Here is a 27,582-nt window from a genome sequence, read left to right on the forward strand (position 1 = left end):
TTGCCTTAATTCTACTTGAGTATCCAATTTAAGACTTGCTGCGGTGGTGAGTCTCATCATTACATCATTAGCTTTTAAGAACATCAGAGGAATAAATAGAAAAATACCTTTAGATTACTGAAATAACATGTTAGTTTGCCTTTACTTAATAAAAGAATGGGTTTGTACTTTTTACAACTTTTCTGCAGCTTGGTATAGGTATCTAGAGAAGTGTTTTTCAACTTTGGCAACTTTAAGATGTTGAGCTTCAATTCCCAGAATTCCTCAGGAAGACATGCTAGGGATGTCCACACATCTTAAAGTTGCCAAAGTTGAGAATCCCTGATCCAAAGACTTTTTTAAAAATGATTTAAATAGGTATTTTTGAGCCATTTCAAGCAGTAAGACTTGAAGGCTGCCTAATTGTAAAGAAAATGACAATTACAATGTCATTTTTTTTTAAAAAAAAAATTATTTATATGCTGCCCTTCTCCAGAGACTCAGGGCACTTACAATGCGTTAAGCAATAGCCTTCATACTTTTTGTATATATTTATACAAAGTCAGCTTATTGCCCCCACAAACTGGGTCCTCAATTTACCTACCTTAGAAAGGATGGAAGGCTGAGTCAACCTTGAGCCTGGTGAGATTCGAACTTACAGTAATTGCAGACTGCTGGTGTCAATCACAATGCTATTAGTCTGCTGAGCCACCAGGCCCCATTTATAACATTTCCTTTACAAATGGCAGAGTATAGGAGAGTAGTGCCGGGTTCCCAGTCTTCATGCTTTCAAACATTCCTAAATTCATGTTAAGTTACACCGGAGATTGTTCTGGGATGTTTTACACTACAGTAACTACTTTCTGGCTTAGACTGTGAAAAATGGTCATAAGTTTAAACCAGAATGTAGTTACCGTAAAACATCCCAGAACAGCGGGGTGTCAAACTCAAATTTCATTGAGGGTTGTACATCAGGGCGTAATTTATTTATTTATTTATTAGTCACATTTCTATGCCGCCCAACTCCCTAGGGACTCTGGGTGGCTTACAGCAAAAAAACAATGTGAACAATATCCCGTAAATTTTTTTTTAAAAGAACATTAAAAACCCATACCCTCCATTCCATGGCTGGGTCTCGCAAGATCGCCGTAGCGAGATCAACAGCCCCAGGCCTGCCGAAAAAGCAGGTCTTCACCGCTTTCCGGAAGGCCAATAGGGTGGGGGCGGTCCGGACCTCGGGGTAATTGGTTCCAGAGAGCCGGGGCAGCCACAGAGAAGGCCCTCCCCCGCGGGCCCGCCAACCGACATTGTTTAGCTGATGGGACCCGGAGGAGACCAACTCTGTGGGAACTTACCGGTCGATGGGAGCTATGTGGTAGAAGGCAGTCTCGAAGATAGCCTGGCTCTGAGCCATGTAGGGCTTTAAAGGTAATAACCAACACCTTGAATTGCGTCCGGAGACCGATAGGGAGCCAGTGCAGCTCGCGGAGAATTGGTGTAATGTAGGTGTATATAGGTGCACCTACAATAGCTCGTGCGGCTGCATTCTGGACCAACTGTAGTCTCCGAGCACTTTTCAAGGGTAGCCCCATGTAGAGCGCGTTGCAATAATCCAACCGTGAGGTGACAAGGGCATGAGTGACTGTGAGGAGAGCCTCATGATCCAAGTAGGGTCGCAGTTGGTACACCAGGCGAACCTGTGCAAAGGTCCCCCTAGCCACAGCTGTCAGATGTTGTTCCAATCTTAGCTGTGAGTCTAGGAGGACACCCAGATTGTGAGCCCGTTCTGAGGGGGACAATTTCTCCCCCCCCCCAGGACCAAGGATGGACAATCGACACAGTCTTTAGGAGGCAATACCCACAGCTATTCGGTCTTGTCTGGGTTAAGGCTGAGCCTGTTGACTCCCATCCAGATCCTCACAGCCTCCAGGCACCAGCACATCACATCCACTGCCTCACTGAACTGACGGGGGGTGGAGATATACAGCTGGGTATCATCAACATATTGCTGATATCCCACCCCATATTGTTGGATGATTTCATGGTTGTGTTTGACCTTGGGGGGCCGCGATGGGAGTGGGCATGTCCAGCTTGATGTCACTTGTGTCAGGGGCACCTGTGGTGGCCCGAGCGCTCTGCCAGCGAAAACGGGCTCTCAAGCTCCATTTTCTGCTTGGACGGCCTCCTGCAACCCTCTGCCAGCGAAAACAGAGCTTGGGAGGGCCACCTGCAGCCCTCACAAGCTCTGTTTTTGGCTGTGACGGCCTCCTGCAACCTTCTGCTAGCAAACATGGAGCTCGGGAGGGCTGCATCAGTGGTGAAATCCAAATTTTTTTTACTACTGGTTCTGTGGGCGTGGCTTGGTGGGTGTGGCAGGGGAAGGATGCTGCAAAATCCCCATGCCCTCCCCACTCCTGGGGGAAGGATATTGCAAAATCTCCATTCCCACCCCACTCTGGGGCCAGCCAGAGGTGATATTTGCCGGTTCTCTGAACTGCTCAAAATTTCCGCTACCGGTTCTCCAGAACCTGCTGGATTTCACCCCTGGGCTGCGTGCGGCCCTTGTGAGCTCCATTTTTGCTGGCACAGGCACCATGGGACAGTCCGTTGCTGTTTCCAGGGCAGCCCCACGGGCCAGATCTAAGCACCCTGCGGGCCAGATCCAGCTCCCGGACCTTGAGTTTGACATCCCTGTCCCAGAACAATCTCTGCCTGTATCTGCCGCTCCATGTCTTTAGCATCGATCTCGGTGATGGTTAGCTTTCTCAGAGAAATCAGGGAAGGGAATCTTGCATCTTTCCACCATTGCTGGATTTCCCGATTTGAAAAGTCATCGTCTTAATTCATCCCTCAACAAACTATTTACAGCCAAAGAAATTGTTGGAAATAGAAGATTCTTTACGCTTCTGCTGTACGGCTTTTGCTCCCCGCCAAAGATTTGGGGAAATACATTTTCAAGCCGAATGTGTTTGTCAAGCGAACCGAAGCAGGGGTTGCAGTGAAGTTATTGATGTAAGGCGAATCTTGCCAAATTGCCTTGGCAGAATTCTGTGAGTCTCCCATTTTTTGGCTGACAGTTTTAAGTAATAGACAGTAATAAATGGAGGTCAAATTCTAAGGAACTTCACAATCATTTGCCTCACGAAAATATTCCCCGCCACACACGTGTGTTTCTGAGCAAGTAAATTTTACCTCACTGTGCCTGAAAGTTTTTCAATCTTTTACTGATTTTTACAATAGAGGGAATTTGATGAGATTGTGGTCTTTGTTGTGGGAAGTCCTGAGAACCCATGGAAGAAATATAGAGATGGCTAGACTTAGATTTTGCCCTAAAACGATATTAGAACTTACAAACAAAACAAACAAACAGTAACAGAGTTGGAAGGGACCTTGGAGGTCATCTGGTCTAACCCCCTGCTCACTCAGGAGACCTATGCTAGGGATTCGAACCGCCGAACTGCTGACTTTTCTGATCAACAAGCTCAGCGCCTTAGCCACTGAGCCACCTAGCCAGGCTAGATATCATAAGAGCCAATTTGGTCTCATGGTTAAGGCACTAGGCTTAGAAAGCAGGAGATCGTGAGTTCAAGTCCCGCTTTAGCCATGAAAGCCAGCTCGGTGACTTTGGGCCAGTTGCTCTCTTTCAGCCCAACCCACCTCACAGGGTTGTTGTTGTATGGAAAATAGGAAGAGGAGCGGTGTGTTGGATACATTCGCCGCCTTGAGTTTTATTTGTAAAAATAATAAAGGCAGGACACAAATTACCGTATTTTTCAGAGTATAAGGCGCACCTTTCCCCCCTAAAAGGGGGTGAAAATTTAGGTGCGTCTTATACACCAAATATAGCCCCGCCCACCCACTGGCCCCCACCCTTTGGCCTCTGCCTCACAGCAGTTACCTCCTTGCAAGCAAACAGCAAGAAGAAACAGCTCCTTTCAGCTTCAGCACAGCCTAATTAGCACAAGTTGATTGGATCGGCCTCCTGACTCTCAGCTGATTTGCTCTCAGCTGTTTTGCTGGGGCTTCTGCTGCTTGCTGCAAAGAGGTCAATTGCTGGAGCAGATTTTTTTTTTCCTTGTGCTAATCAAGCTATACTGAAAACGAAAATGAAAGTAAAGCAGGCTGTTTGCTGCAACGAGGCAAAATTGCTCAGAGGCAGAGGGAGATTTCTTCTTCTTCTTTTCCTCACCATAAAAGGTACGTGCATTTTATACTCCTAAAAATACGGTAAATAAAGGACAAGGTGTTATATAAGATGAGGCAGGGCTTGGGTAACTGGGAGGCCATCTGAGCTGCTTGCCAATTTTCCAGTTGATCCCTTTGCATTAAACTCAATGAATGCAATCTGATATCTCGGATTCTTAATCCTTCCTTTGACTTCCTTGTTAGGTTTTTTCAAAGATGACCGCATCGTATTCTGGACATGGATGTTTTCCACCTACTTTATGGAGAAATGGGCTCCGAGGCAAGATGATATGCTCTTCTACGTCCGCAGGAGGCTGGCCTATGTTGGCGGAGATGGCGTAGAAGAAAAGAAGGTAGGTTGGTTAACAAGCTGAAACTCCCAAGAAGGGCCATTGTTGTTCTTCTCTCATAAATGGCAAACGGGTTTCCTCTTCAGCTGACCGAAAATTAGAAAGGAGATCAAAGACATAGGTACCGATTTCAACTGAAGGGAGATTTTTTTTTTTACCCAGTTAAAAAAGAATATATTTCTTCAGTGTAAATCAGAAGCAAGCAGGGGTGGGCTTCAAAAATTTTAGCAAGGGGTTCTCTGCCCAGTTGCTGGGTGGGCGTGGCCATGGTGGGCGTGGCCTAGTCAGCCTCCTGCACCATGGCGGGAGGGGGGTGGGGGGGGGAATTATCGAATTTATTTTAATAAAAAACTTTTGGCGTAAAAATCTATCGTAAGATAGTTTTCTATTTAAGATACAGAAATAATTTAGTTTATTCAGCATGAAATGGAGCTTAGTTATGTGGCATGAGGCTGTATGTTCTGCAACACTGGGACTATCGGTGAGTCAACAGTGGGTCAAAGGAGTAGCAGAGATGACGGTTGCTCTTTAGAAATTATGATTTAAATCGAGTTGATTTAAATCCAGCCTTTTTACTAGTGATTTAAAATCATGATTTAAATTGTGATTTAAATCAACTCGATTTAAATCAAATCCACCCTGATCTGCATTGTAGTTCTCCGGGTAGAGTTGAAGAATCATTGCTTGTCTGGTATGTGCCTACCACATGTATGCTTGTATATAGAAGTATTGTATATAAACCACTGTTTGTAATGACAAAACCTCTGTGTCCTGTAGTTTGGCCCTGGGTTGTCTCAAAATAGTAGCCACGCTGTAAACGTTCTGACAATAAAGAATGTAATTATACATCTAATAATAACTGCGTTCATTTAGACTTTCGACAGTTTTTCCCAGAACAAAAAGAGAATAATGCCTCCTACTAATCTTGCACTTCAGCTTTATTCTATCTACTTGAAAATATTTCTAGAAATGCAGTTTCATATAAATACAGGAAACTATGTTATATATCTTTGATTTTGTGTTCTCTTTTCAGGTAACAAAACTAGTTTGTCAAAGTCCTCCATCCCCCTCCCCCACGTGGGTTTAAGAAGTCTCTGTTGGTTAAATATTTGCTTCATTTGTAAAGCATGAAATTAATGTTTTGTGATTTATAGCCGTCTCCACCTGTCACTTCTTAGAGTGAATACAAAACAAGAAGTTCTGTTTGTTTGACATAAAATCCCCCTGGGCATGAACAATATTGCATTTTTGAACTCAATAGCTCCCTCTTGGTTACTACTGCAATAAAACAGAGTTTATATATTTAAAGCGATTCTAATAATCCTTGTATCTGGCCAGTTATCAAGCAATGTTTTTTTTTTTAAAAGGATATTGTGGCAAGCAATCCGTGCTAATTTTTATTTATGTATAAAATCGATAGACTGCTTCAATCTAAAAGGTCTCCTTTTTAAATTAGATCCCAAAATAAATTGAATTGTTTTGCTCTCAAATTGCACATTCAAATCTTTCTCTCTCCAAATTGCCAGTCTCCAATTTGAATTGAATCAGAGCTGATTAGCAAAACCCTAATAGAGAAACATTTTGATGCTTCCTTGCATGCTTGCAAAAGCTTCTGCCTTTTAATTAAATGTGTAAGTGAGAAAGTGCTGCCAGAGTCATCCTGAGTTTTGGCTTCCATAGATACACATGAAATGCCCTACTACGTTGCCTGCTGCTTGCTAATGATGGGAATCTAAGTTTCAGACCCGTTCAAAAAGTCAGTGTTTTTCTCAACCTTGGCAACTTTTAAGATGTGTGGATTTAAATTCCCAGCATCTTCCAGCTGACATGGTTGGTTGGAGAATTCTGGGAGTTGAAGTCCGCACATCTTAAAGTTGCCAAAATTGAGAAATATTGCACAAAGATAATGTTTCTTTTGATGGTTAGGGTTAGGGTTAGGGTTAGTGGTCAGTGGAGTGGTCAGAAACTAGGCCTATGCCCAGCTGCTTAATAGATTTTTTTTGCTTTCATCCTGCATTGATTTTGAGAGATGTTCTGCAATTGACCATGATTTGTGTTCAGATGGGATAAATCATGGTCTCAACTCTTCGGTGGGACATGCATTCCTTTGCATGACAGGAAATTTCTTGCTATTACTAAACTATTCTGTTTAGACACTTAGTCATACATATATTTTATGTCAACTGCCTCAACTAGTGAACCCAAAATAAAGAAACACTCTCGGGAGCCTTGAAATCCCAAAAGTAAAACTTCATTGGATACACCATTTTGGTACTGAAGAAACAAAACCAGCTCTGGTTTCCCCAAGCAAAGCCTTGCCTAGTTAAACAATAGCTTCCTCTTCTCTCCACTCCTGGGTGATCACATTATCCGATTATCCTTTTGTTATGGGAACAGTCCATCTCTTTCTTTAGCACCTGCAATGCTGACCTTGATGGTTGCCAAACTCTCACGATCTCCTCATACGTTCTCAGCATTCCATTTCCCTTTTCCCTCTCGCCAGTTCATTGGCAAGTTGAAAAGCGTTAAGGTTTGAAAGAAGCAAAGCGGTTCAATCTTGACATTTTAGCTTCTTTTCTTCCACAATCCATGTTATTACGGGTGGGATTCAGCCAGTTTGGACTGGTTCGGGCGTACCGGTAGCTCTGACGATCAGCTGGGAGCGAACCGGTTCGCTCCGACAATCAGGTGGGCCCGCCCCTGCACGCTTTACTTACCTTTATCCTCTCAGCTGATTCGTGCGGCAGAGCAGGTTGCCGCGCCTCAGCTGTGTTAGTCCCCAGAAGTAAGACGTAAATTTAGTTTTGTCAAAACTCTACATGCGCGTGCAGCGTGCAAAGGGCGCAATCACCGAATTGGTGGTTAAACCGGCAGGATCCCACCACTGCTCAGTGAGATTAGCTAGGCCATGTAAGATGGCCTGATATCAACACAACAACCATTCCTAATCTCCCAGCGTGGCTTGATGTCATCTGAAGGCTGATCTGCTCCAAACTTGATTGTCACTACAATTGATCAGACTGAGTGAAGCTTTACCTCTCCTCTGAAGCTTAATCAAATACTCCCTGTCATACAATACAGGTGGTAAGATATCTTTAGAAGAATATAACGGGGCTTGTCTTACATTGCTGAACCATCAAGCAGAAAGTCTATCAACTCACACTTTTCATTATTGATGAATTCATTAAGAATGAATTCCTAACTCAAAGAGTTAATTCTTAATTCAAAAAACCGTTTGGCAGACATGGCTGGAAAAAGATGGTTAAGAATACAAACAGACTTCAGTACTTTACAAAGACTGAGATAACATTGAATATTTACTCTACCAAAGCTAGGTATTTTCTACTGTTTGTATTATTAAAAAACTAAAATAAAATTGACAGATATGCAGATGTTTATATACCCTGTTTCCCCCAAAATAAGACCTCCCCTGATAATAAGCCCAATTGGGCTTTTGAGCGCATGGCAATAAGGCCAAGCGCTTATTTCAGGGTTCAAAAAAATATAAGACAGTGTCTTATTTTCGGGGAAACACGGTACTTTCCAGCCACACAATTCACGATGATTTGTGAAGACGTTACAGGTAGTCCTTGATTTACAACCATTGTTTAGTTTGAAGTTACAAAGACACTGAAAAAAGTGACTTAAAAACTGGTCCTCGCCCTTGCAACTGACGCAGCATCCCCATCAGTGGTGGGTTGCTCCTGGTTCACACCGGTTCGCAAGAACCGGTAGTAAAAATTAGTAGTAGTTCGGAGAACTGGTAATAACATTGGCTGGTCACACCCCCGAACCGGTCCTGGCCCAGTTGCCGCTCGCTTATCCCGCCCACCTCATCAGAGGCTTTTTTTTTTTTTAACTTTTAAAAGCATTTTTTTACAACCTCTTCGGCTGAAAAAATGCTTTTAAAAGTAAAAAAAAAAGTCTCTGATGATTGCGCGGTTCAGCTGGGATCGTCAGGGGCTTCTAAAAGCATTTTTTTCTGCAACCTCTTAAGGTTGTAGAAAAAATGCTTTTAAAAGTAAAAAAAAAAAAGTTGGCCACACCCACCCAGTCACATTACCCTCCCACCAAGCCACGCCCACAAAATAAGCCACGCCCACAGAACCGGCAGTAAAAAAAAATTAGAACCCATCCCTGATCCTCATGGTCACACAGTCAAAATTTGGATATTTGCACTAGACATTTGTAGCATCCCTGGCTCCTGGGGTCACCGCTTGCAACTTTTCCAGCTGGCTTCTGGCAAGCAAAGTCAGTGAGCTTAACAACTGAGTGAGTTACTTAATAATTACAGTTAGCAATAATTGCCTTGCTTAGCAACGGAAATTCTGATTCCAATTGTGGTCATAAATCAAGGACTACTACTACACATAAACCGTTAACTTCTCTGCTAACATCCATTAAGAGAAACATACCTTATTCCAGACATAAATTAAGTCAGGGTTGCTCACAGAATGAATCTGGATGTTCGTTCTTAGCAACTCAAGAGCAGTGTGTGTGTGTGTATTTGGAACAAAGAGGTGATTTGAAGCAGATGGGACTCTGCATAGCGCTAATTGTCCAGTTTCTGGCAATATCTGCCACGTAGAAAAGGGAAGCAGTAAGAATGACCTGCCAAGCATTTTTGAGATTTTTTTTCAAACCAAACACTAAAAAGAGCTGAGTTTGCAGCTCCAGGCTGCAAAAATCACTTGTGATTTTTTTTTTAAATAGAAAGGAAAACAACTCACTCTGAGACAGGAGCAAGGCTACGCCAGACTTTCCTTTGTCGGCCTGAATCAACATTTCACTTTGCTGAAAGATTTAAGCGTGTGAGCTTCTCAACTTTTAGAGAATAACAGTTTGCTGAATTGATGGTGCCGGTGAGAATAGAAAATTGAGATTTTTGTCCCTAGATTACTGTTCTTCCAAGAAGGAGAGAATGCATTAATCTCCAGAGTACGGATTCATCAATAACCCTCTCATAATTTGTCCAATCTCAGTCGGCAGCCTGTGGCTCTGGAGCTGCATGTGGCTCTTTCACCCCTCTGCTGCGGCTCCCTGTCACTCAAAATATGCATCACAACAGCCAATGTGCGACACCCGCTGGCACGCGATTTATTGAGCTTTTCAACCCCTGGTAGGCCAACCATGGATAAATCCAAGAAAAGAACAGTTTCAGAAGAAAACAGAATGTTTAATTCAACTACGTATGCTAGTTTTGTGGCTGCTCAAGAAATAGTCAGGCACGGGAAGAGTTTTGTGGCTCCCGGTGTTTTCTTTTCTGTGGGAAACGGGTCCAAATGGCTCTTTGAGGGTTTAAAGTTGCAGACCCCTGATCTAGCTCTTCTTCATTTGAAATGCTAAGGTGCTGTCCCCTCCTTCTCTGCTGCAGATATTTCACTCTATATGAATTACTGTCATCTCCCCCATTTTGCTTCCCTCCAGATTTTACCTGAATCACAAATGACATTTTACCCATTTTTTTCCTGCATTCAAACTAATAAAAACAGAGCTGCTACTTTTTAATAGCATGACTGCAAATGGAATTATAAATCAACCAAATTATAGTAGGACGTGTTAATAGAGGTATTTCCTTTTCCAATGAATTATTTGCCGCTCTTTTCAGTGCTTGCTGAAACCCAATGCAATTTACTTATTTGCTTGTTTTCATTTATGTCCCACTGGAATCCAATAATTCCTAGTGGTGTACACACATTAAAAAAAATATGAAACACTCAAAGCCAAACCATCTGCAAGCATAAGTGCAGCCTGTCAAATATTGTCCACCAGAGAAGACCATCAGCTGTATGCTCTAGGCGTGATCTTGGAAGCTGAAACTGCATTTCACTGGAAACATTTACATTTTTCCTAACGTGGAAAACGTGGTTAGTTCTAAAATAAATTCTGGATCACCGATAAGAGCCTTTCATAAATTTTCCTCTCCCTCTAGGATGAAAAGTGGATGACACCTCATTCCACCAGCTAATTCCTTCCATATGTGTGTGTGTGTGTGTGTGTGTGTGTGTGTGTGTACCGTGTTTCCCCGAAACTAAGACCTCTCTGGATAATGAGCCCAATTACATGTGTTAAAATAAGCCCCCCACAATCATGCGCAGCTGGTCCCGCCATTTCCGCTGGTTGCTTGCCATGCAACCGAAACGAGTTGAGGAGTCGAGGCCGGAGGGGGAGGAAAGGGGGGGAACATGCCCTCCCCTCCCTGTTCTTTGTGCCGGCTGAGCGGCTGGCTGCCGTTGCCCTGATGTGTCCCGCTGCCGCTGCCTCGTGGAGCAGGACTCTGCAAGACTTGTTGTGCTGTTGCATGCATGAACTGCAGCACCACCGCAAGCTTCATCATACCGGTACAGCTGGCGTCCTGCTGCTCGCGGCTGCGCCGGTATGTTAAACATCGCGGCAGTGCCTTGTAGAGTTCTGCTCCACGAGGCTGTGGCGGTGGCGCGATGAGTCTCACAAAGACTCATTTCTGACAGGTGGGGCAGAGGAGAAGTGAGATGCGTGGAACGAGATGTGGGTCCCCTTGCCGTCTCTTCTCCCCACCTCACCCGGCATGGCAGGGCTCCTGCCTCTTCTTAGCCACCCGCCCCCTTTAGGGATGCAATTTGGAGGTGGCAAGTGGGGCGGGCGAGAAGCAGGACATACGTCTCAATGTTCCAGCTCCGTGGCGTTCCTTGCTGTTGTGTCCAGGGAAACACTTTGTAAAAAAGCCTTCTCGCAAATTCAATGTAACCGGACTGAACAGGCAATAAGAATAAAAATACTAAATGGAAGAAAGATGTTAGACACTACATTGCTGAAATCTACCATAGGGAAAGTAACTTTTCTTAAGGGCTATTTGTTCAGGAGGAAGCAATGGGAACCTCTTTCCTACTTCGGATTAACTTGAATATATGGGAAAAGGGGATGAAAATGGAGGAGTTAGTTAGATTCAGATATGAGCCATGGTGGCACAGTGGTTAGAATCAGTACTGCAGGCTACTTCTGCTGACTGCCGGCTGTCTGCAATTTGGCAGTTCGAATCTCACCAGGCTCAAGGTTGACTCTGCCTTCCATCCTTCAGAGGTCGGTAAAATGAGGACCCAAATTGTTGGGGGCAATATGCTGTCTCTGTAAACCGCTTAGAGAGGGCTGTAAAGCACTGTAATGCGGTATATAAATCTAGGTGATATTGCTATCCACATTTGAGTTGAATATGTGATTTGATCCTGAGCCTGTGAACTAATCACCGTCCTTCCTTCTGATGCTTCTGAACCCACCTACCCCCAAATACTATACATTTCTAGTTATAGTGTGATTCTTACCCACACTGTTGGGCTTTGTTTTAGCAGGTTGAAGTTGAAGTATACCGCAGAGATTCCAAGAAGCTTCCAGGTTTGGGCGATCCTGACATTGATTGGGAGGAGAGCGTCTACCTGAACCTTATACTACAGAAGGTGACCTCAGTTTTTCTCTTCTCCAAAGCTTGCTGGCGTTAGGAGAGGGGGATGTCTGCAATTTGCGGGGTATTTTGCGAATGAGAATGGTACCTTGGCTTGAATCTGCACGATCCACCAAATCACTTGGTCATTTCGAGACTTCCCATCTGTTTAAACCAATTAAAGTGGTCGGTTTCTACCAGTTCACCCCGGTTTGGGAGAACCGGTAGCAGCAGCGGTGGTGGGAGGCTCCGCCCACCCGCCCAGACATCATCAAAAATACATTTTTTTTGTTATGAGATTGAATTGTAAATAGAAATCAAGGTAATTTAAGTAAAGATGTAAGTTTAAGATAGAGATATTTAGAAGTAGAATTTGTGTAAAGAGGTTAAATAGGTTAGAGATACCGATGCAGAAAAGTTGTTATTAGTATTGAAATTTTGATATGTTTGTTTTTGGTTGTTTATATCTTGTGTGTGTGTGTGTGTGTGTGTGTGTGTGTGTGTGTGTGTGTGTGTTTTCCTTGCTTTTTTTTGTGTATTGTTTCTTTTTGTACTGTGTATTTTAATCTTTGGAAATTTAATAAATATTATTTTAATGAGAAATTATTTTAATGAGACAAAAACGCTCTGCGCATGCGCAGAAGCCTCGCTCGCTCGCTACCGATAGCGAACTGGTAGCGCCGGGATTTGAAACCCACTACTGGTTTAAACCTGTAGTAAGGTTATCTGTTCCTCAGCAATTTCAGCTTGGTTAAAGAGATTACACGTAGGCTGATGATCCTATAGCAGAGTGGACAAGGATACTACGTTTTGTTCATTCTGTGCTTGGTGAGTGCCTCCTGGACTAAGCAGCCACTTGGAAGGGGGTACTGGAGTAAAAAAAAAACCAAAAAACCAGACTGCTTTTTTTTAATTGTTTGAGGAGGTTTGTCAGTCTTAAATTAGCTTTGGTGTTATTAATCGAAGTGCCAGACATCACACTGCTCCTTTGTGATTTTGTTTCCTTTCCAGAGATTGTAATGATTTATAGAAAGTTGCCCTCCTTTTGCCTTTTCTTAAAGAAACCAACAAACCTGTGATATTGTTATTTTCGGATTGGGTTTTAATTTGTGATTTCATCTACCTCGAGTGCTCTGTTGTTGAAACTGAAACGCTGCCAACAAATTCTTACAATAAGCCAGCAGCATAAATAAATCTCTGTTTTTTTCTGAAAACACCTCAGGTATTTCAGTGTTCGAAAGTGAACAAACCCGTTGGATGATTCTAAATTATAGAAGCCGAAGTGGACAGGGCCAAAATATTTGGAACTTTGTTTGGGGTGAAGGTTCAAGAGGTGTTTTAAGCCTCATGTTGTCTCCCCCCCATCGTAATTTTTTTCCTCTCCTTTGTCTAGTCCCTAATCCTAATATCTAATCCTAATCCTAATCCCTAATCCTAATATCTAATCCTAATCCTAATAGATTAGGTCCTCTAATCCTAATAGTCCTCTAATCCTGATAGATTAATCAATAGCCCTTCAGTTTAATTTTGAAAACATATTTTTATTTTATGGGATAAAATTTTATTTCATTTGTTAGATTTCTATTCCAACTTTGAGGGATGGATTATTTATTTATCCTGTTTCCCCCCAATTAAGACATTCCCTGATAATAAGCCCAATCGGGCTTTTGAGTGCATGACAATAAGGCCAAGGAGTTGAAGTCCACACATCTTGGTAGCTGAAGTCCACACATTTGGGAATTAAAGTCGGCACCTCTTAAAATTACCAAGGTTGAGAAACACTGTCTTAAATAATTTTACACGTGGAGGTGGTTTGCAGTGGTGGGTTGCTCCCGGTTCAGCCCGGTTCGGGCAACCCGGTAATGGTGATGATGTGACGTCAGCGAACCGGTTCTCTATGAATGTGAGTTAGGCCCGCCCGCCGCCCCCCGCGTTATACCTACCTTTATTTGTCATTTTTTAGCTCAGCTGATAGGCACGGCAGAGTGGATTGCTGCACCTCAACTGGGCAGAAATCTAATGCGCTTGCGTGCAGCAATTGCCCACAAAGCGCGTGCGTGAAGAGAACCGGTGGTAACACCGGTTGGAACCCACCACTGGTGGCTTGGGATTTCTCTGGGTGATTTGCTGAGCAATAGAGCAGGAAGAAGAATTCACTTGCCATTCAGCAATTGAATTATGCAGTGCTCAGACGGATTCAGGACAGAAGGAAGGGGCTGAGCCAAAGGAAAAAACTGAAGTCTGAGAGAATTTCACATGCACACAAATTAAGAAGGTTGGAAGGAGAATGATGGAGAGATAGGAGCCCATAGATCCAAGAAAGGGCAAGAGTTATAGAAAACCTACTGGGTGATCTATAGGATTGCGTTGACTTTCAGTTGCAATTGAACATGAAACATGTAAGAAAGCATCTGACCTCTGTTGTGAAGTAGCTTCAGATAACTTCTTTAAATGAAAACCGAAGGACCTCATATTTTCTATTGGGGGGGATCTGGACATGTACACAAAGGAAAACCTAATGAGAAACCTGATGCTGATTGGTGTTTCATCAAACCAATACTTTGATTTTCTTTCAGCTGGATTATATAGTGACGTGTGCGGTATGTACTCGTTCCGATGGAGGGGATATTCACATCCATAAAAAGAAGTCCCAGGTGAGCAGCTCTGCAATTTGGGAACTTTAAAAGGGTGTCTCCTCCTTCTTTTGGCTTCAGCCTTTGCCCCATTTCTCCCCCCCCCCCCCGAACTTATATTATGGTTTCCTTATATAGCTCAAGTAGTTTGAATTAGCGATAGCCTCAGACTTAACTCCATAATAGCTTTGAGGAGCATTTCAAATTGGCTTAGTAAAATTCCCCTAGTCAATTTGTCATCACACATTCAACAAATTAAGAGGTAAGCAGGGGTGGGCTGCTGGGCATTCGCAGGGGTTCAGAAGAACCTCTAGTTAAGATTCTGTGCAGTTCGGAGAACCCCCCAAATCCCACCTCTGGCTGGCCCCACCCACCCTTCCCCTCCCAAGAGTCCCCACGCAGCCCGTTTTGGATGAAGGTAAGTGCAGGGAGCACATGGAGGCTTGGGGAGGGTGAAAAATGGGACTACTGGAAGTTCAGGAAGGCTTCCAGAGCCTGGGGAGACTGTTTTTGCCCTCTCAGAGGCTCAAGGAAAGCCTCTGGAGCCTGGGGAGGGCAAAAACGCCCTCCCCCATGGTTCAGGAGGCCATGCCCACTATGGCCAAGCCCACCCAGCAACCAGGCAGAGAACCCCTTGCTAAAATTTTTGAAGCAAATGCAATCCTTAGTTACCCAGAAGAGTATACCAGAGGCCTAACCATTGTTGGTAAAGAGTTTGGGAAGGTTTGGAAAAGCTCAGTTTTACAAGTTTGCTACTCATTCCAAGTCAATAGGATATGGAAGGACTCGAGATTCTGTCTGTCTGTCAGTAGGATTACTCTCTGAAAATGGAACAGGATTCACTTTACTAGAATTGCAGAAGATGGCATAAGGATTGAGTTGAAAATGTGGGTGGATCCTTCTCCTTCAGAGAACGTTTCCCCAAAATGTCTCTGTTGTGGCCTGTCGGCCGCCGGCCCCTCCAACAGCCGAATTAGAGGAGGAGGCGTGGGAGTCAGGGTCAGCATCAAGGCAACCTGAGAGCTGCAATTGGGAAGAGGGAATGGAGCTGTCAGAGAGAGACGGAGACGGAGACGGAGCCTGGGACATCCGTCAGCCCTCAAATGGAGAGTCAACAGCTCCCAGGTCTGGAGGTGGCTGATGAGGAAGAGGAGGAACAGCTGGGTCCAGTGCCTGATGCGCGGATGCACAGAAGGCAGAGGAGAGGAGAGCAGTGGAAATCTATGGGCTGGTCCTTGGGATGGAAGAGCCACCGCTGCTAGCGAGGCCCCACCCTAATTCTGGAGATAAAAGGCAGGGGGCAGAGATGAATAGATGTGGCAGACAACTATTCATCTCCTGGGTGGACAGACTTGTTAGCCTGCGTTGAGAGAGAAACTTTTTGCTGGGGCTGCTGACACTCCTAATAAAGGAATCATTGATTTAACTTCCGAGGGTTTGTTGTATTTGGGGAGCTGGGTCAGACCAGTCTATATCCTTATGGAAAAAGCAGGTGGGCAGGGGTTCCAGATGTTAGCAAGTCATCCTTTGTAAACCTGCGCTTCTATTAAAAGGATGGGAAGAATGCCAGAAGATATAATCGGAAGGGTTGCGTCCCCTTGTTCACTTGATCTATCCATGGAGGATCCAGGGTTTACAATCAACTTAGCGTTTCCTTCTCCTGCTAGTGGTCGTAGCTGAACGTCCTACTATGTGTATATATATCGCAAGCTATATCATATTTTCCAAATGGTGTTTTCCAGCAAGTCTTCGCATCACCAAGTAAACACCCCATGGACAGCAAGGGCGAGGAGTCGAAGATTAGTTATCCGAACATATTTTTTATGATTGACAACTTTGAAGAGGTAGGTCTTCTCTGAGAGTAGGTCCTTTGGGTAGAAGAATGTAGAAGTTTGGGGAGTATGTGTCATGATAAAAATTAACTTCATGTCTAAAAAAAAAAGATAATCATATAGAGAGATTAATTGAATGTGGAAATTTTTGGAATCGCATCTTATAAATGGGTTTATTACACATCCAATAAGATGTGAAAATATACACTTTTTCAAATAAATAAGACGTTGAGCTTGTTGATCGAAAGGTTGGCAGTTCAACGGTTCGAATCCCTAGTGCTGCGTAAGGGGGTGAGTGCCCGTTAAATTTGAATTCCATCACTGCCCCAGACCTTTTACTGAGAATCTGGTTTCCTGGTATTGACTCCTGCACTGCTATTAAATCTCAGTGTGTCATCTGTGATTTAGCCATAGGCAATGACAAATGGCCTTGAGCAGGGGCCTCCAACTTTAGGCACTTTAAGCCTGGCGGACTTCAACTCCCAGAATTCTGGGAGTTGAAGTCCGCCAGGCTTAAAGTGGCTAAGGTTGGAGGCCCCTGGCCTTGAGTGTCTCTACAGCTATTTATTTATTTTTTCTTTGATTTATTTGGATGTCTCCGTTAGGTATTTAGTGACATGACTGTAGGGGAAGGTGAGATGGTTTGTGTGGAGCTGGTGGCCAGTGACAAAAGCAACACTTTCCAAGGTGTTATTTTCCAGGGATCCATCCGCTATGAAGCCCTCAAGAAGGTCTATGATAATAGGGTGAGTGTCCTTCCGACGGGGAGGTTGTCCAATCCAGAAAGGCCTCCTTTTTTCTTGTTTTATTTATTTTATTTATATAACCTTCAACTTTCATCCAACAGTATGTAGTCTGGGTACAGTTACGTTTAAGTAGTCATAATACACAACTTTGTTGTGGTATTCGTCACCATAATAGTAATAATATAATAACATAATAATATAATAACAATAATACTTAACATCCTCTTCTTTAACAACTCTCCCCTTTACCATTTCCTCTTTTTATATCTCCTCCTTTCTAACTTCTTTCTCTTATCCAGCCATTGATAGAATACATCCCGTATCAAAAAATATTCAGTTTCTTCTTTATCCTTAATAGTAAGCATTAGTCTATCTCTTTCTGCACATTCTAATATTTTCTTTCTTTCTTTCTTTTTTTTTTTTTTATAATCTTTATTTACATTTTCGGTTAAAAAGAAAAGACAACACAACGTAAAAAGACACACAAAGAACAATACAACAATAAACAAGCATACTTCTATATAGTACCTTAATAAACAAATATTCGGTACTATAACTCTATATCATAATCTGGAGAAGACAGAACAGCTTATATACCTTAATATCTCAATTAGGTCTATCCAACCTCACTTATCTTATATAGTATAGGTTTCTCAATAGATACCATTCCTCAGCTAACATTCCCCTCAGACAGAATCTGAGGGGAATGTACAATTCTAGTTGCGGTTAGTATAGGCAAGATCAAATATGTAGTCTTTTTGTCGTATTTTTCTGGTAGAATGCCCAACAAGAATATCTCTGATTTCAGATCTATATGTTGCTTTGTTATTTTTTCCAGCCATGTGTGTTATTTTCATCCAGAAAGGCCTTCTTGCCTGTGTGTAGAGCAGGAGATGGAAGCCTACTTTTATAATAATAACAGGGAAAGAAGGACCTTGCCGTCTTCCATCCCTCCTCAAATCATTTCATGCCTTGTTTAAAACAAGGCAGTGACTCCTCCCCTGGTCAAGATTGGGAGAAAACGGATTTGTTGTATAGACATTAAATACCAGGTCAGATCCCGGGTAACCTTCTGTAGCGCAAATGGCGCAGTGTGTCAGAATTAAATAAGAGAAGCAACCTAGAACTAAGGAGAAATTTCCTGACAGATAGAACAATTAATGAGTGGAACAACTTGCCTCCAGAGATGGGACAATCAATTGTCTGAAATGGTATAGGGCCATGATGGCAAACCTACGGCACGCGTGACACAGGTGGCACACAGAGCCCTCTCTGTGGGCATGCAAGCCGTCACCCAGCTCAGCTCCACTCTGCATGCACGTGCGCCTCCTGCTGGGCAGCTGATTTTTGGGTCTCTGCTGTGCATGCGCGGGCGGCAGGGGTTGCGCATGCATGTGTGGGGGGCAGGGGGGTCACGCACATATGTGCGGTGGGCGGGGAGGTGCGGGGGTGCAGCCCCCCCGCGGCCCATTTTGGGCCTAGCAGGCCTCCCTGTAGCCTCCTAGGACCAAAAACGGGCCAGGTGTGGGGGGGGCAGGGAGGGCACCGGGGGAGTCACAGGGGGGTCATGCCTGCATGCCCGGGGAGGCGGGGCACCGGAGGGTCGCACGCACATTGCATTATGGGTGCAGGCATGCACGCACATACTTTTGGCACGCTCATACCGAAACCGAAAGGTCCATGCACATGTGCAAAAGCGTGCATGCGTGGACATGCATGCAGATATGCACATGCATGGACATGCACGAATGTGCACATGCATGGACATGCACACATGCGCAGCAGAGACCCGAAGGCCAGCTGGCCGGCGGGAGGCAGGGCATCCCAACACCGGCACCGCATCAAGAAGTAAGATCTTTTTCTTTCGTGAGCTTCTGTTTTGCATGGAAAAAGAAGCTCATAAAAGAAACGCCACAGAGATCTGACCTGGGGCGATGGCGCGCATGCCAATAGAGCGGGCTCTGCGTACCACCTCTGGCACGCGTGTCATAGGTTCGCCATCACGGGTATAGGGTTTCCTGTCGGGGCAGGGGGTCGGACTAGAAGACCTCCAAGGTCCCTTCCGACTCTGTTATTCTGTTATAAATTTCTTTTCACACTGGAGCCTTGCCACAATTAGAGAACAGTGGTAAGTCCAATTGAGAAAGTCCACAAGGATGATGATTGAATGTGGGGAAATTTGCTGATCACTGTTGGAGAGTTGATCATATCTTTCATTAAGACATCATGTCTCATAATGGTAACCAAGGCAGATCCAATGCCCAACTCACAGAAAATAGCAATAGCGCTTAGACTTATATACTGCTTCGCAGTGCTTTTTACAGCCCTCTCTAAGCAGTTTGTAGAGTCAGCATATTGCCCCCCCCTTCCTCCCCACACACAATCTGGGTCCTCATTTTACCCACCTCGGGAGGACGGAAGGCTGAGTCAGCCTTGAGCCTGAGGAGATTCGAACTGCCAAATTGCAGGCAGCCGGCAGTCAGCAGAAGTAGCCCTGCAGTACCGCACTCTAACCACTGCGCCACTGCGGAAAAGTTGAATTGAAAGAGGTCCCTGGCAGTTCATGCTGATGATAGTGGCTTGAATTTTGACTCCCTCTTTTGCAGGTGAGCGTGGCAGCCAAAATGGCCCAGAGAATGTCCTTTGGTTTTTATAAATACAATAATATGGAGTTTGTGCGTATGAAGGGGCCTCAGGCCAAGGGACATGCGGAAATGGCAGTGGGTCGCGTTTCCACGGGTGACACGTCTCCTTACGGCACAGAAGAAGATTCAAACCCGGGCTCACCGCTGCATGAGCGCGTAAGTTAACTTTGTTAATGACATCTTCCGCTTTCTCTCCTTTCATGATAAAGTATGTTATTGGAGACAGTGCGCCGTGTTGTGTCACAAATGTCTTTGCCATTTGTTGCCATTTTGGTTGGCCTTGAGCAAGGGTGTCCAACTGGTGGCGCCCGGGCCGGATGCGTCACACGCAGGCCACGCCCACCCAGTTCCGCAAATGGGAAAAACGTCACGTGACGGCAGTGTGATGCAGTGAGATTGACACCTTTGGCCTTGAGCATCAGAATTAAATCCAGCACAAGAGGCAATATATTAAAAGCTGTTTCTCAGAATAGTGGAAGCCGATGGCTTGGCTTTATGAGCGGAAATTTCAGCATGCTATTCAGCTCCACTACCATTCATCTTAGAAAGCTTGCAAGAGCTGTACTCCAGTCACTTATTTTTCCGGAGTGGAGTGGAGTGGAGTGGAGTGGAGTGGAGTGGAGTGGAGTGGAGTGGAGTGGAGTGGAGTGGAATGGAATGGAATGGAATGGAATGGAATGGAATAGAATAGAATAGAATAGAATAGAATAGAATAGAATAGAATAGAATAGAATAGAATAGAATAGAATAGAATAGAATAGAATAGAATAGAATAGAATAGAATAGAATTCTTTATTGGCCAAGTGTGATTGGGCACACAAGGAATTTGTCTTTGGTGCATAAGCTCTCAGTGTACATAAAAAGACAAGATACATTCGTCAAGAACCATAAGGTACAACACTTAATGATAGTCATAGGGTACAAATAAGCAATCAAATCATACTAGGAAACAATCAGTATAAATCGTAAGGATACAAGCAACAAGTTACAGTCTTGCAGTCATTAGTGGGAGGAGATGGGTGATAGGAATGATGAGAAGATTAATACTAGTGCAGACTTAATAAATAGTTTGACAGTGTTGAGGGAATTATTTGTTTAGCAGAGTGATGGCGTTCGGGGAAAAACTGTCCTTGTGTCTAGTTGTTTTGGTGTGCAGTGCTCTATAGCGTCGTTTTGAGGGTAGGAGTTGAAACAATTTATGTCTTTGCCATAGGTCACGTCCTTCAGCACCCCTCCAACTCCAGAACGCAACAGCCGGCCCTCCTTTTTCTCCCCATCTCTCAAAAGGAAAGTGACCCGAAATCGAATCGCAGAGATGAAGAAATCCCACTCGGCCAACGACAGCGAGGAATTCTTTCGGGATGATGAAGATGGAGGTGCGAGAATTGGGGAGACCCCTTCAGTGGAGCTTGGGGTGGGCACCAACCTTTTTTTTAGCGTTCTGCTAAAGGCCAGCGAGTCAGGAAGGAAGGGAACGGGACGAATGGGAGGGCAGAGGTTTCTACCTTTTCTGCATCTTGCTTGTTGGAAGGCTGTCGACGTACTTTTGATTTGCTCCCCAGTGAGAGGAATCAAAACTGTCCACATTCAATGTCTGCTTTTGAATTTTGCTAAAATGAGGCTGAGAGACTCTCAGAGGCCAGAATGGGACAACTTGCCCCAGCCAACTTGCCAACTCACCATTGCCAGCTAGCCGCAGCCAATTCGCTGCGGGAAAACTCACCTTTGCCCTTTGCCCTTAGCAATGATGTCCGGTATATGGGAGCATTTGGGGCTCCTGGTCACAGATGTCCCACTGAGCTAACCATGCCACCTGGTTTAATTCATGAAGGCAATTCACATGCATCAGTTCCCTTCCTGACGTCGTCTTCTCTCTTGACAGATCTGCATAATGCAACAAACCTACGTTCCCGGTCATTATCTGGGACTGGACGTTCTCTTGTGGGTTCTTGGCTGAAGTTGAACCGAACGGATGAAAACTTCCTCCTCTATGCACACTTAACCTATGTCACGCTGCCCTTGCCTCGGATTTTAACTGGTAAGGCTGCTCTGCTTTTCAATTCCTCCCTTCTTTAAATTCCTTAGGTGTGTATCTTCCCTGGAATGAATGAAGAGGGTGGAACAATGGTGCTTGTCCTCAGCTTATCCACCAATGAGTTTGATAACCTTTCCTTCCTTCCTTCCTTCCTTCCTTCCTTCCTTCCTTCCTTCCTTCCTTCCTTCCTTCCTTCCTTCCCTCCTCCCTCCCTCCTTCCTGTTAAATCTCAGTGTAGAGTCTTACATTTTCTGCAAATTGCCCACAGCTCCATGTGGCCATTCAGAAAACCAAAGCATTGGTACCTATTGCTCTTTCATCTAACATCTTTCACCTTCAGAGATTAGCATCTTTTTACAAATGTCTGTGCCTGCACAACTTGGACTTCCTACGAGTCCGAAACGCTATTGGGAAGACCTTCAGATATTTCCAGGAAACAGTGTCTTAACATTCCCAATGGACTTTCTGAAGTTCTAGTCCTAGCAATCCCATTCCTCATCTCTGATAGGGAATCATGGGCCCATGCTGGACTCCTATTATCTTTCATCCGCATGACAATGTCTCCACTAGCTAGGAGTAAAAGGAGCAGGGAGGACTTGGGTTGGGGAATGATGAAGACTCGCAAGATGAGGAAATTTTAGGAGGGATCTGCAGAAGAATGAAATTCTGCGGATGTGTCTGTGTAAAGGGCTTCTGAAGGACAGGAGAAGAGCAGCTACCAAGTCAAGGGTCAAATAAGAAGGACCTGAGCCCAGGCCAAGAAAGTAACTTGAGAAAATGTTTCGGACAAGCTCCTCCTTAATTCATATTTATTTATTTATTTTTCAGATTTCTATACTGCCCTTCTCCTTCCGGACTCAGGGCGGTGAACAGCCAAATATAAAACATTCGTACACAAAAGTTAAAATAGATTTAAAATAATTAAATAAAATTTGGCCCATAGTTTAAAACGTTTCAATTAAAATCAATATCAAATTTTAAAACCAACCATAAAATCAGGACAGCTCGGCTAACTGAAAAAAAGTAGGTTTTAAGGGCGCGACGAAAAGTCCGGAGGTCTGGGTTATGAAGGTAAAGAGGGAGAAGGCTAGAAATATTCTATTATTATAGCTATTACAATAAAAATAATCTGGACCTATATGGAATTGTTTTTTTAACCTGATCTGCCTTGTTGGACTGACAATCTGATTGTGGCCCAGATCCAAATCAGGGCTAATGTGTAAGTAAAGAAAAAGGTGAAGAGGCAACTGCACACCAGATTTTTAAAGTGCCGTACAGGTTGCCCTGGGTCAGTTGAAATAAAGGCAAATAATGAGATACAGATCAAATATTAAAGGGGACTTAAAGAATAATTCACTTAGCCTTGAGACAATAATAGTGTCAAGTTTCGAGGTCATCTCAGATAAGTTGCATTTCAAACAAAGTCTTTGAAGAAAAACTCCTATTTATTAAGCACGACATTTTACACCCGACTCCATCGAAGCCAACACTGACTTCCAGCCCCAAAACCCTCCCTTTCCGTTCCCCACTCCCCTGCACTCATTGGCCATCTTCCAATGGCCACTCTACCCCTAATCTACTGCTCCAGCTCAAAGGAATTTCCCCCCTCCCATCCCATCTCCTAGGGGATATTATCTCCAGGGAAAATAAGTAGGTGAAAAGTCAAACGTCCCTTTCCAGACGCCTTCGCTTCTCCTTCATATGTCAGCACTAGAGTAAATGCAGCTTGAAGTGCTGACAGACAGATGGTTCCAATTTGGAAGTTAAAAGCTTTCCTTCCTTCCTTTACTTTTATTAGACTTCTATACCGCCCTTCTCCCGAAGGACTCAGGGCAGTGTACAGCCATATTAAAACACATAAAACTTACAAAATTTAAAAACCCTTAAAATCAAAAATACCAAAATTTGGCCCACAAATTAAAAACTAACATACACCCATTAAAATTCATATTCATGTTAGGCTAGCCCGGCTTGTTGAAACAAGAGGGTCTTCAGGGCGTGGCGAAAAGTACGCAGGTCGGGGATTATCCGCACATCTAGGGGCAGCTCATTCCAGAGGGCTGGTGCCCCCACAGAGAAGGCTCTCCCCCTGGGCATCGCCAGTTGATATTGTTTGGCCGATGGCACCCTGAGGAGCCCCTCTCTGTGGAAACGTATTGGCCGGTGGGAGGCTGTCGATGGCAGAAGGCGGTCTCGTATATATCCCGGTCCTAAGCCATGGAGCGCTTTAAAGGTGGTAACCAACACCCAGAAGACCACTGGGAGCCAGTGCAGCTCACGCAGGAGAGGTGTCACGTGGGTGTGACAAGTCGCACCCGTAATCACCCGCGCGGCCGCATTTTGGACCAGTTGGAGCCTCCGAGTGCTCTTCAAGGGGAGCCCCATGTAGAGGCTCCATTTCGCTTCTTTTTAATAATCAAGGTATTTAAGAAGTATAATCTCCACATTTCAAATCTTTTTGTCAGCCCCTCCCCCCAAAAAAGCCAAGAACAACATGTGGATAATTTCTGAGTGGTTTTCGTTTATCGTTCTTTGTCTTCAGACAGAATCTTGCCAGACTAAAGCAGCTATCTGCAATAACTATAAAAACACTCTGTGAACTACTCAGGAGGGTCTGGCCTTGTCCTCTTCCTGCCCACCAGACATTCCAAGCTCTGCTGTCTCTTTGCCCTCAGAGAAACAGCCCCTCCCTCCTGTGAATCCAGACTACATTCCACCACACCGTTTTCTCATAAAGACCTCATTAATGGTCTCCACACCTCTGCAAGTAAATGAAGTCACGTATCCCCGTACAGCCACGGGTGGGATTTAAAAATTTAGCAAGGGGTTCTCTGCTCAGGTGCTGGGTGGGCGTGGCCATGGTGGGCGTGGCCTAGTCGGCCTCCTGCATCATGGCGGAGGCTATGGAGGCTTTCCTTGAGCCTCTGGGAGGGCAAAAACGGCCTCCCCAGGCTCCAGAGGCTGGAAACAGGCCTGTCTGAACTTCCAGTAGGCCTGTTTTTCCCCTTCCCTGAGCCTCTGTGCACACCCTGCACTTACCTGAATCCAAAACGGGCCGTGTAGAGACTCCTGGGAGTGGAGGGGTAGGCGGGGCCAGCCAGGAGTGGGATTTGGGGGTTCTCCGAACTGCCCAGAATCTTAGCTAGAGGTTCTCCTGAACTCCTGCGAACCCCAGCAGCCCACCCCTGCGTACAGGTTACTTCTAGGTAGTAGAAGAGATGGATTTGGAAACCTCCCATGTAACTCGCTGTGATCCTTTTTTTTTTTTTTTTGCCCAGATATTCTGGAGGTGCGACAGAAACCGATTCTGATGTCATAGCCAAGAGCTGGGTGCTGCCTTGGAAAACTTGCAGCCAAGTGCCTAAAAAACAAAAAAAAAACCTTATCTCTTGCTGTCTTCTGTCACACAGCTGCCACTTGTGTCAGGAACATAACTCTGAGAGAAAAAAAAAAGGGATCTCTAGGAATTACCAGCCAATCAAGAAGTGCCTCTTTATTGTTCTTTCCTCCCCTCAGAGAAACAGAAACTGGCTCGTATCGCTTTATAGATAAAACTGGTAGAAGATTTCTAAAGCAAAAAAAAAGAAGAAGAAAGGAAACAAGGGGAAACAAAACTAACCCACCACCAACACAGAAGTAGGGGCTGCTTATAACAACAACAGCGATGCTTTACGGACCATCGGTTAGCGTTTACTTCCATAATTTGGGAACCAACCTGTACAAAATGCATTAGTCTTTATATACCTTGAGAGAAGAACCTTGCATAGGATTTCATGCTGGGCGAATCGATGAACATTGGTCTTTTCACGTGCATTAAGAAAGCAAACCTCTTCTGTAAGTGTTTTAAATCGGATAGGATCGCGACGTAGCATAACATCCATGGGGAAGTTAAGGGTGTGGAGGGGGGGACAGAATTCACGTACATTCATGAAGGAGCTGGGGGGGGGGATTCCGATGGCCAGGTTTCTCTGCTTCTCTCAAAGGGATATATATTTTAACACCTCGTAGCACAGATGGGTTCTGCGACATCATCTTCACCTACCAAAGATCAGCAAAAACAACGAAAAACAAAAACCCCAGCCAAAAAAAAAGGAGAGAGAAATGTCTTAAGGGTTGAAATTGTAGGAAAGTTGTTCCGGTGTCACTGGCCTCCAGTCAGTCTTCCACTATATGGGGCCTCTGATTTGAGGAAGAGGAGGAACACGCTAACTGGAGAGGACGGGAAGGAAATCCAGAGGAAGCTCAGCCTGGACAATTGAAAAATTAAAATGAATCAACGTAGCTCCTAAAAATTCTTTTGACTGTCCCATCAGGTCAAATGGTTCCCCTCAAACTGATGTGTGTGTGTATGCGCGCGCATGTGTGTGTTGTATGATTTCTCAGTAAACTGAAGACTCGTTTCTATTTAACACTCTCCCCGATGATATTCAAGGACAGGGGTAGGCAACCTTAAATACTCAAAGAGCCACAAAGGTCCTAACCAGGAACCCCCTGTTCAATTCTGGAGCCGACCGGAAGTCCGGTTCCCCCACCATAGAGTGTCCTCCTAGAACAGCTTCCTTTTTCCTCTACTTGTCCTAACCGAAAGCCCTCTCAATTGTGGAGCCGACTGGCGACAGGGAGCCGCAGCAGAGGGATGAAAGAGCCACATGCAGCTCCAGAGCCACGGGTTGCTGACCCTCTGTTCTAAGATATGGGAGGAAGGGAGGCAAAATTCTGGAGGAAGCGCAGAGTTCATCGTTGTGGATTTGGGATTGTTACTCAATTCTATTGTATGCGTGTCTGAAGATGTATAAAACATGGGGTAGAAGAGGGCATTTCACTACTTTTCTGAAAACACATGCACTGATCATTATTATTATTTTAAAAAACGGATTATTCTCATTTAAGCATTTAAAAGGAGAGCATTTGGAGGTGTCGGCGTGTAATGTCAGGTGTCCTACTTCCTCATCTTTGGCGGATTTGCACTTTTATTTTAAATGTATAATATGATTTTTGTGTGTGCGTGTTTACAAGATGTTAGTTCAGCCTGTTTACATATGAACGTGTGTGCGGGCCTTTAAAAAGAACTCAAAGTGAACCACAGAAAAATTAGGGTCAGGGGCGCCCAGTGTGTGTGTTGTGGGGGGAGGGGGTTTGAGGTGCAACATTAAAGATGGCAGCTGGGATTACATTATTATTATTATTATTATTTATTGAATTTATATCCCGCCCTTCTCCCCGAAGGGACTCAGGGCGGTGAACAGCCGAAAATTAAAATAACATACAATATAAAAGTTAAGATAACTAAAAATAAATTAAATTAATCGGCCTCCCAATTTAAAACCCCAAGCTATACAATTAAAAAAATTAACCCATAAAACCTATTCAGGCCAGGCCGGCTTGCTGAAATAAAAACGTCTTCAGGGCCTTACGGAAAGTGCGGAGATCCGGGATCAGCCGTATTCCGGGAGGAAGCTCGTTCCAGAGGGCGGGTGCTCCCAGAGAAGGCTTGGGGGCCACCAGCCGACATTGCTTGACTGACGGCACCCTGCGGAGGCCCTCTCTGTGAGAGCGTATTGGCCGGTGGGAGGTTATCGGTAGCAGAAGGTGGTCTCGTAAATACCCTGGCCCTAAGCCATGGAGCGCTTTAAAGGTGAGAACCACCTTTACATGACCCAACATCCACTCTTCTTTTTTATATGTTTCATGGGTGCCCTCTTTTTAATCATACACCAATTCTTACTGATCATTTCTTGACCATAATATGATATAACCCTTTAT

The 27,582-nt window shown here is 44.4% G+C and overlaps 1 protein-coding gene across 3 annotated transcripts in view; it reads left to right on the forward strand.

The window, feature by feature from the left end:
• KIAA0930 (KIAA0930 ortholog) overlaps positions 1–25,707 on the forward strand; it is a 70,837-nt gene extending 45,130 nt beyond the window's left edge. For 2 of the 3 annotated variants that reach the window (XM_070946847.1, XM_070946849.1), the window contains 9 exons: positions 4,369–4,517; positions 11,837–11,944; positions 14,505–14,582; positions 16,304–16,405; positions 16,999–17,139; positions 19,746–19,940; positions 20,998–21,160; positions 21,667–21,822; positions 25,098–25,707. In XM_070946847.1, coding sequence (XP_070802948.1) covers positions 4,369–4,517; positions 11,837–11,944; positions 14,505–14,582; positions 16,304–16,405; positions 16,999–17,139; positions 19,746–19,940; positions 20,998–21,160; positions 21,667–21,822; positions 25,098–25,138 — 1,133 coding nt within the window. In that variant the 3' untranslated portion in view covers positions 25,139–25,707. The remainder of the gene's footprint in view (positions 1–4,368; positions 4,518–11,836; positions 11,945–14,504; positions 14,583–16,303; positions 16,406–16,998; positions 17,140–19,745; positions 19,941–20,997; positions 21,161–21,666; positions 21,823–25,097) is intronic. The other variant, XM_070946848.1, reaches the window with a different exon arrangement.
• The last annotated feature ends 1,875 nt before the right edge of the window (positions 25,708–27,582 follow it).

This window comes from Pituophis catenifer, unplaced genomic scaffold, assembly GCF_029215685.1.
Source record: "Pituophis catenifer annectens isolate HBS135680 unplaced genomic scaffold, rPitCat1.0.hap2 SCAF_7, whole genome shotgun sequence".
NCBI lineage: Eukaryota > Metazoa > Chordata > Lepidosauria > Squamata > Colubridae > Pituophis > Pituophis catenifer.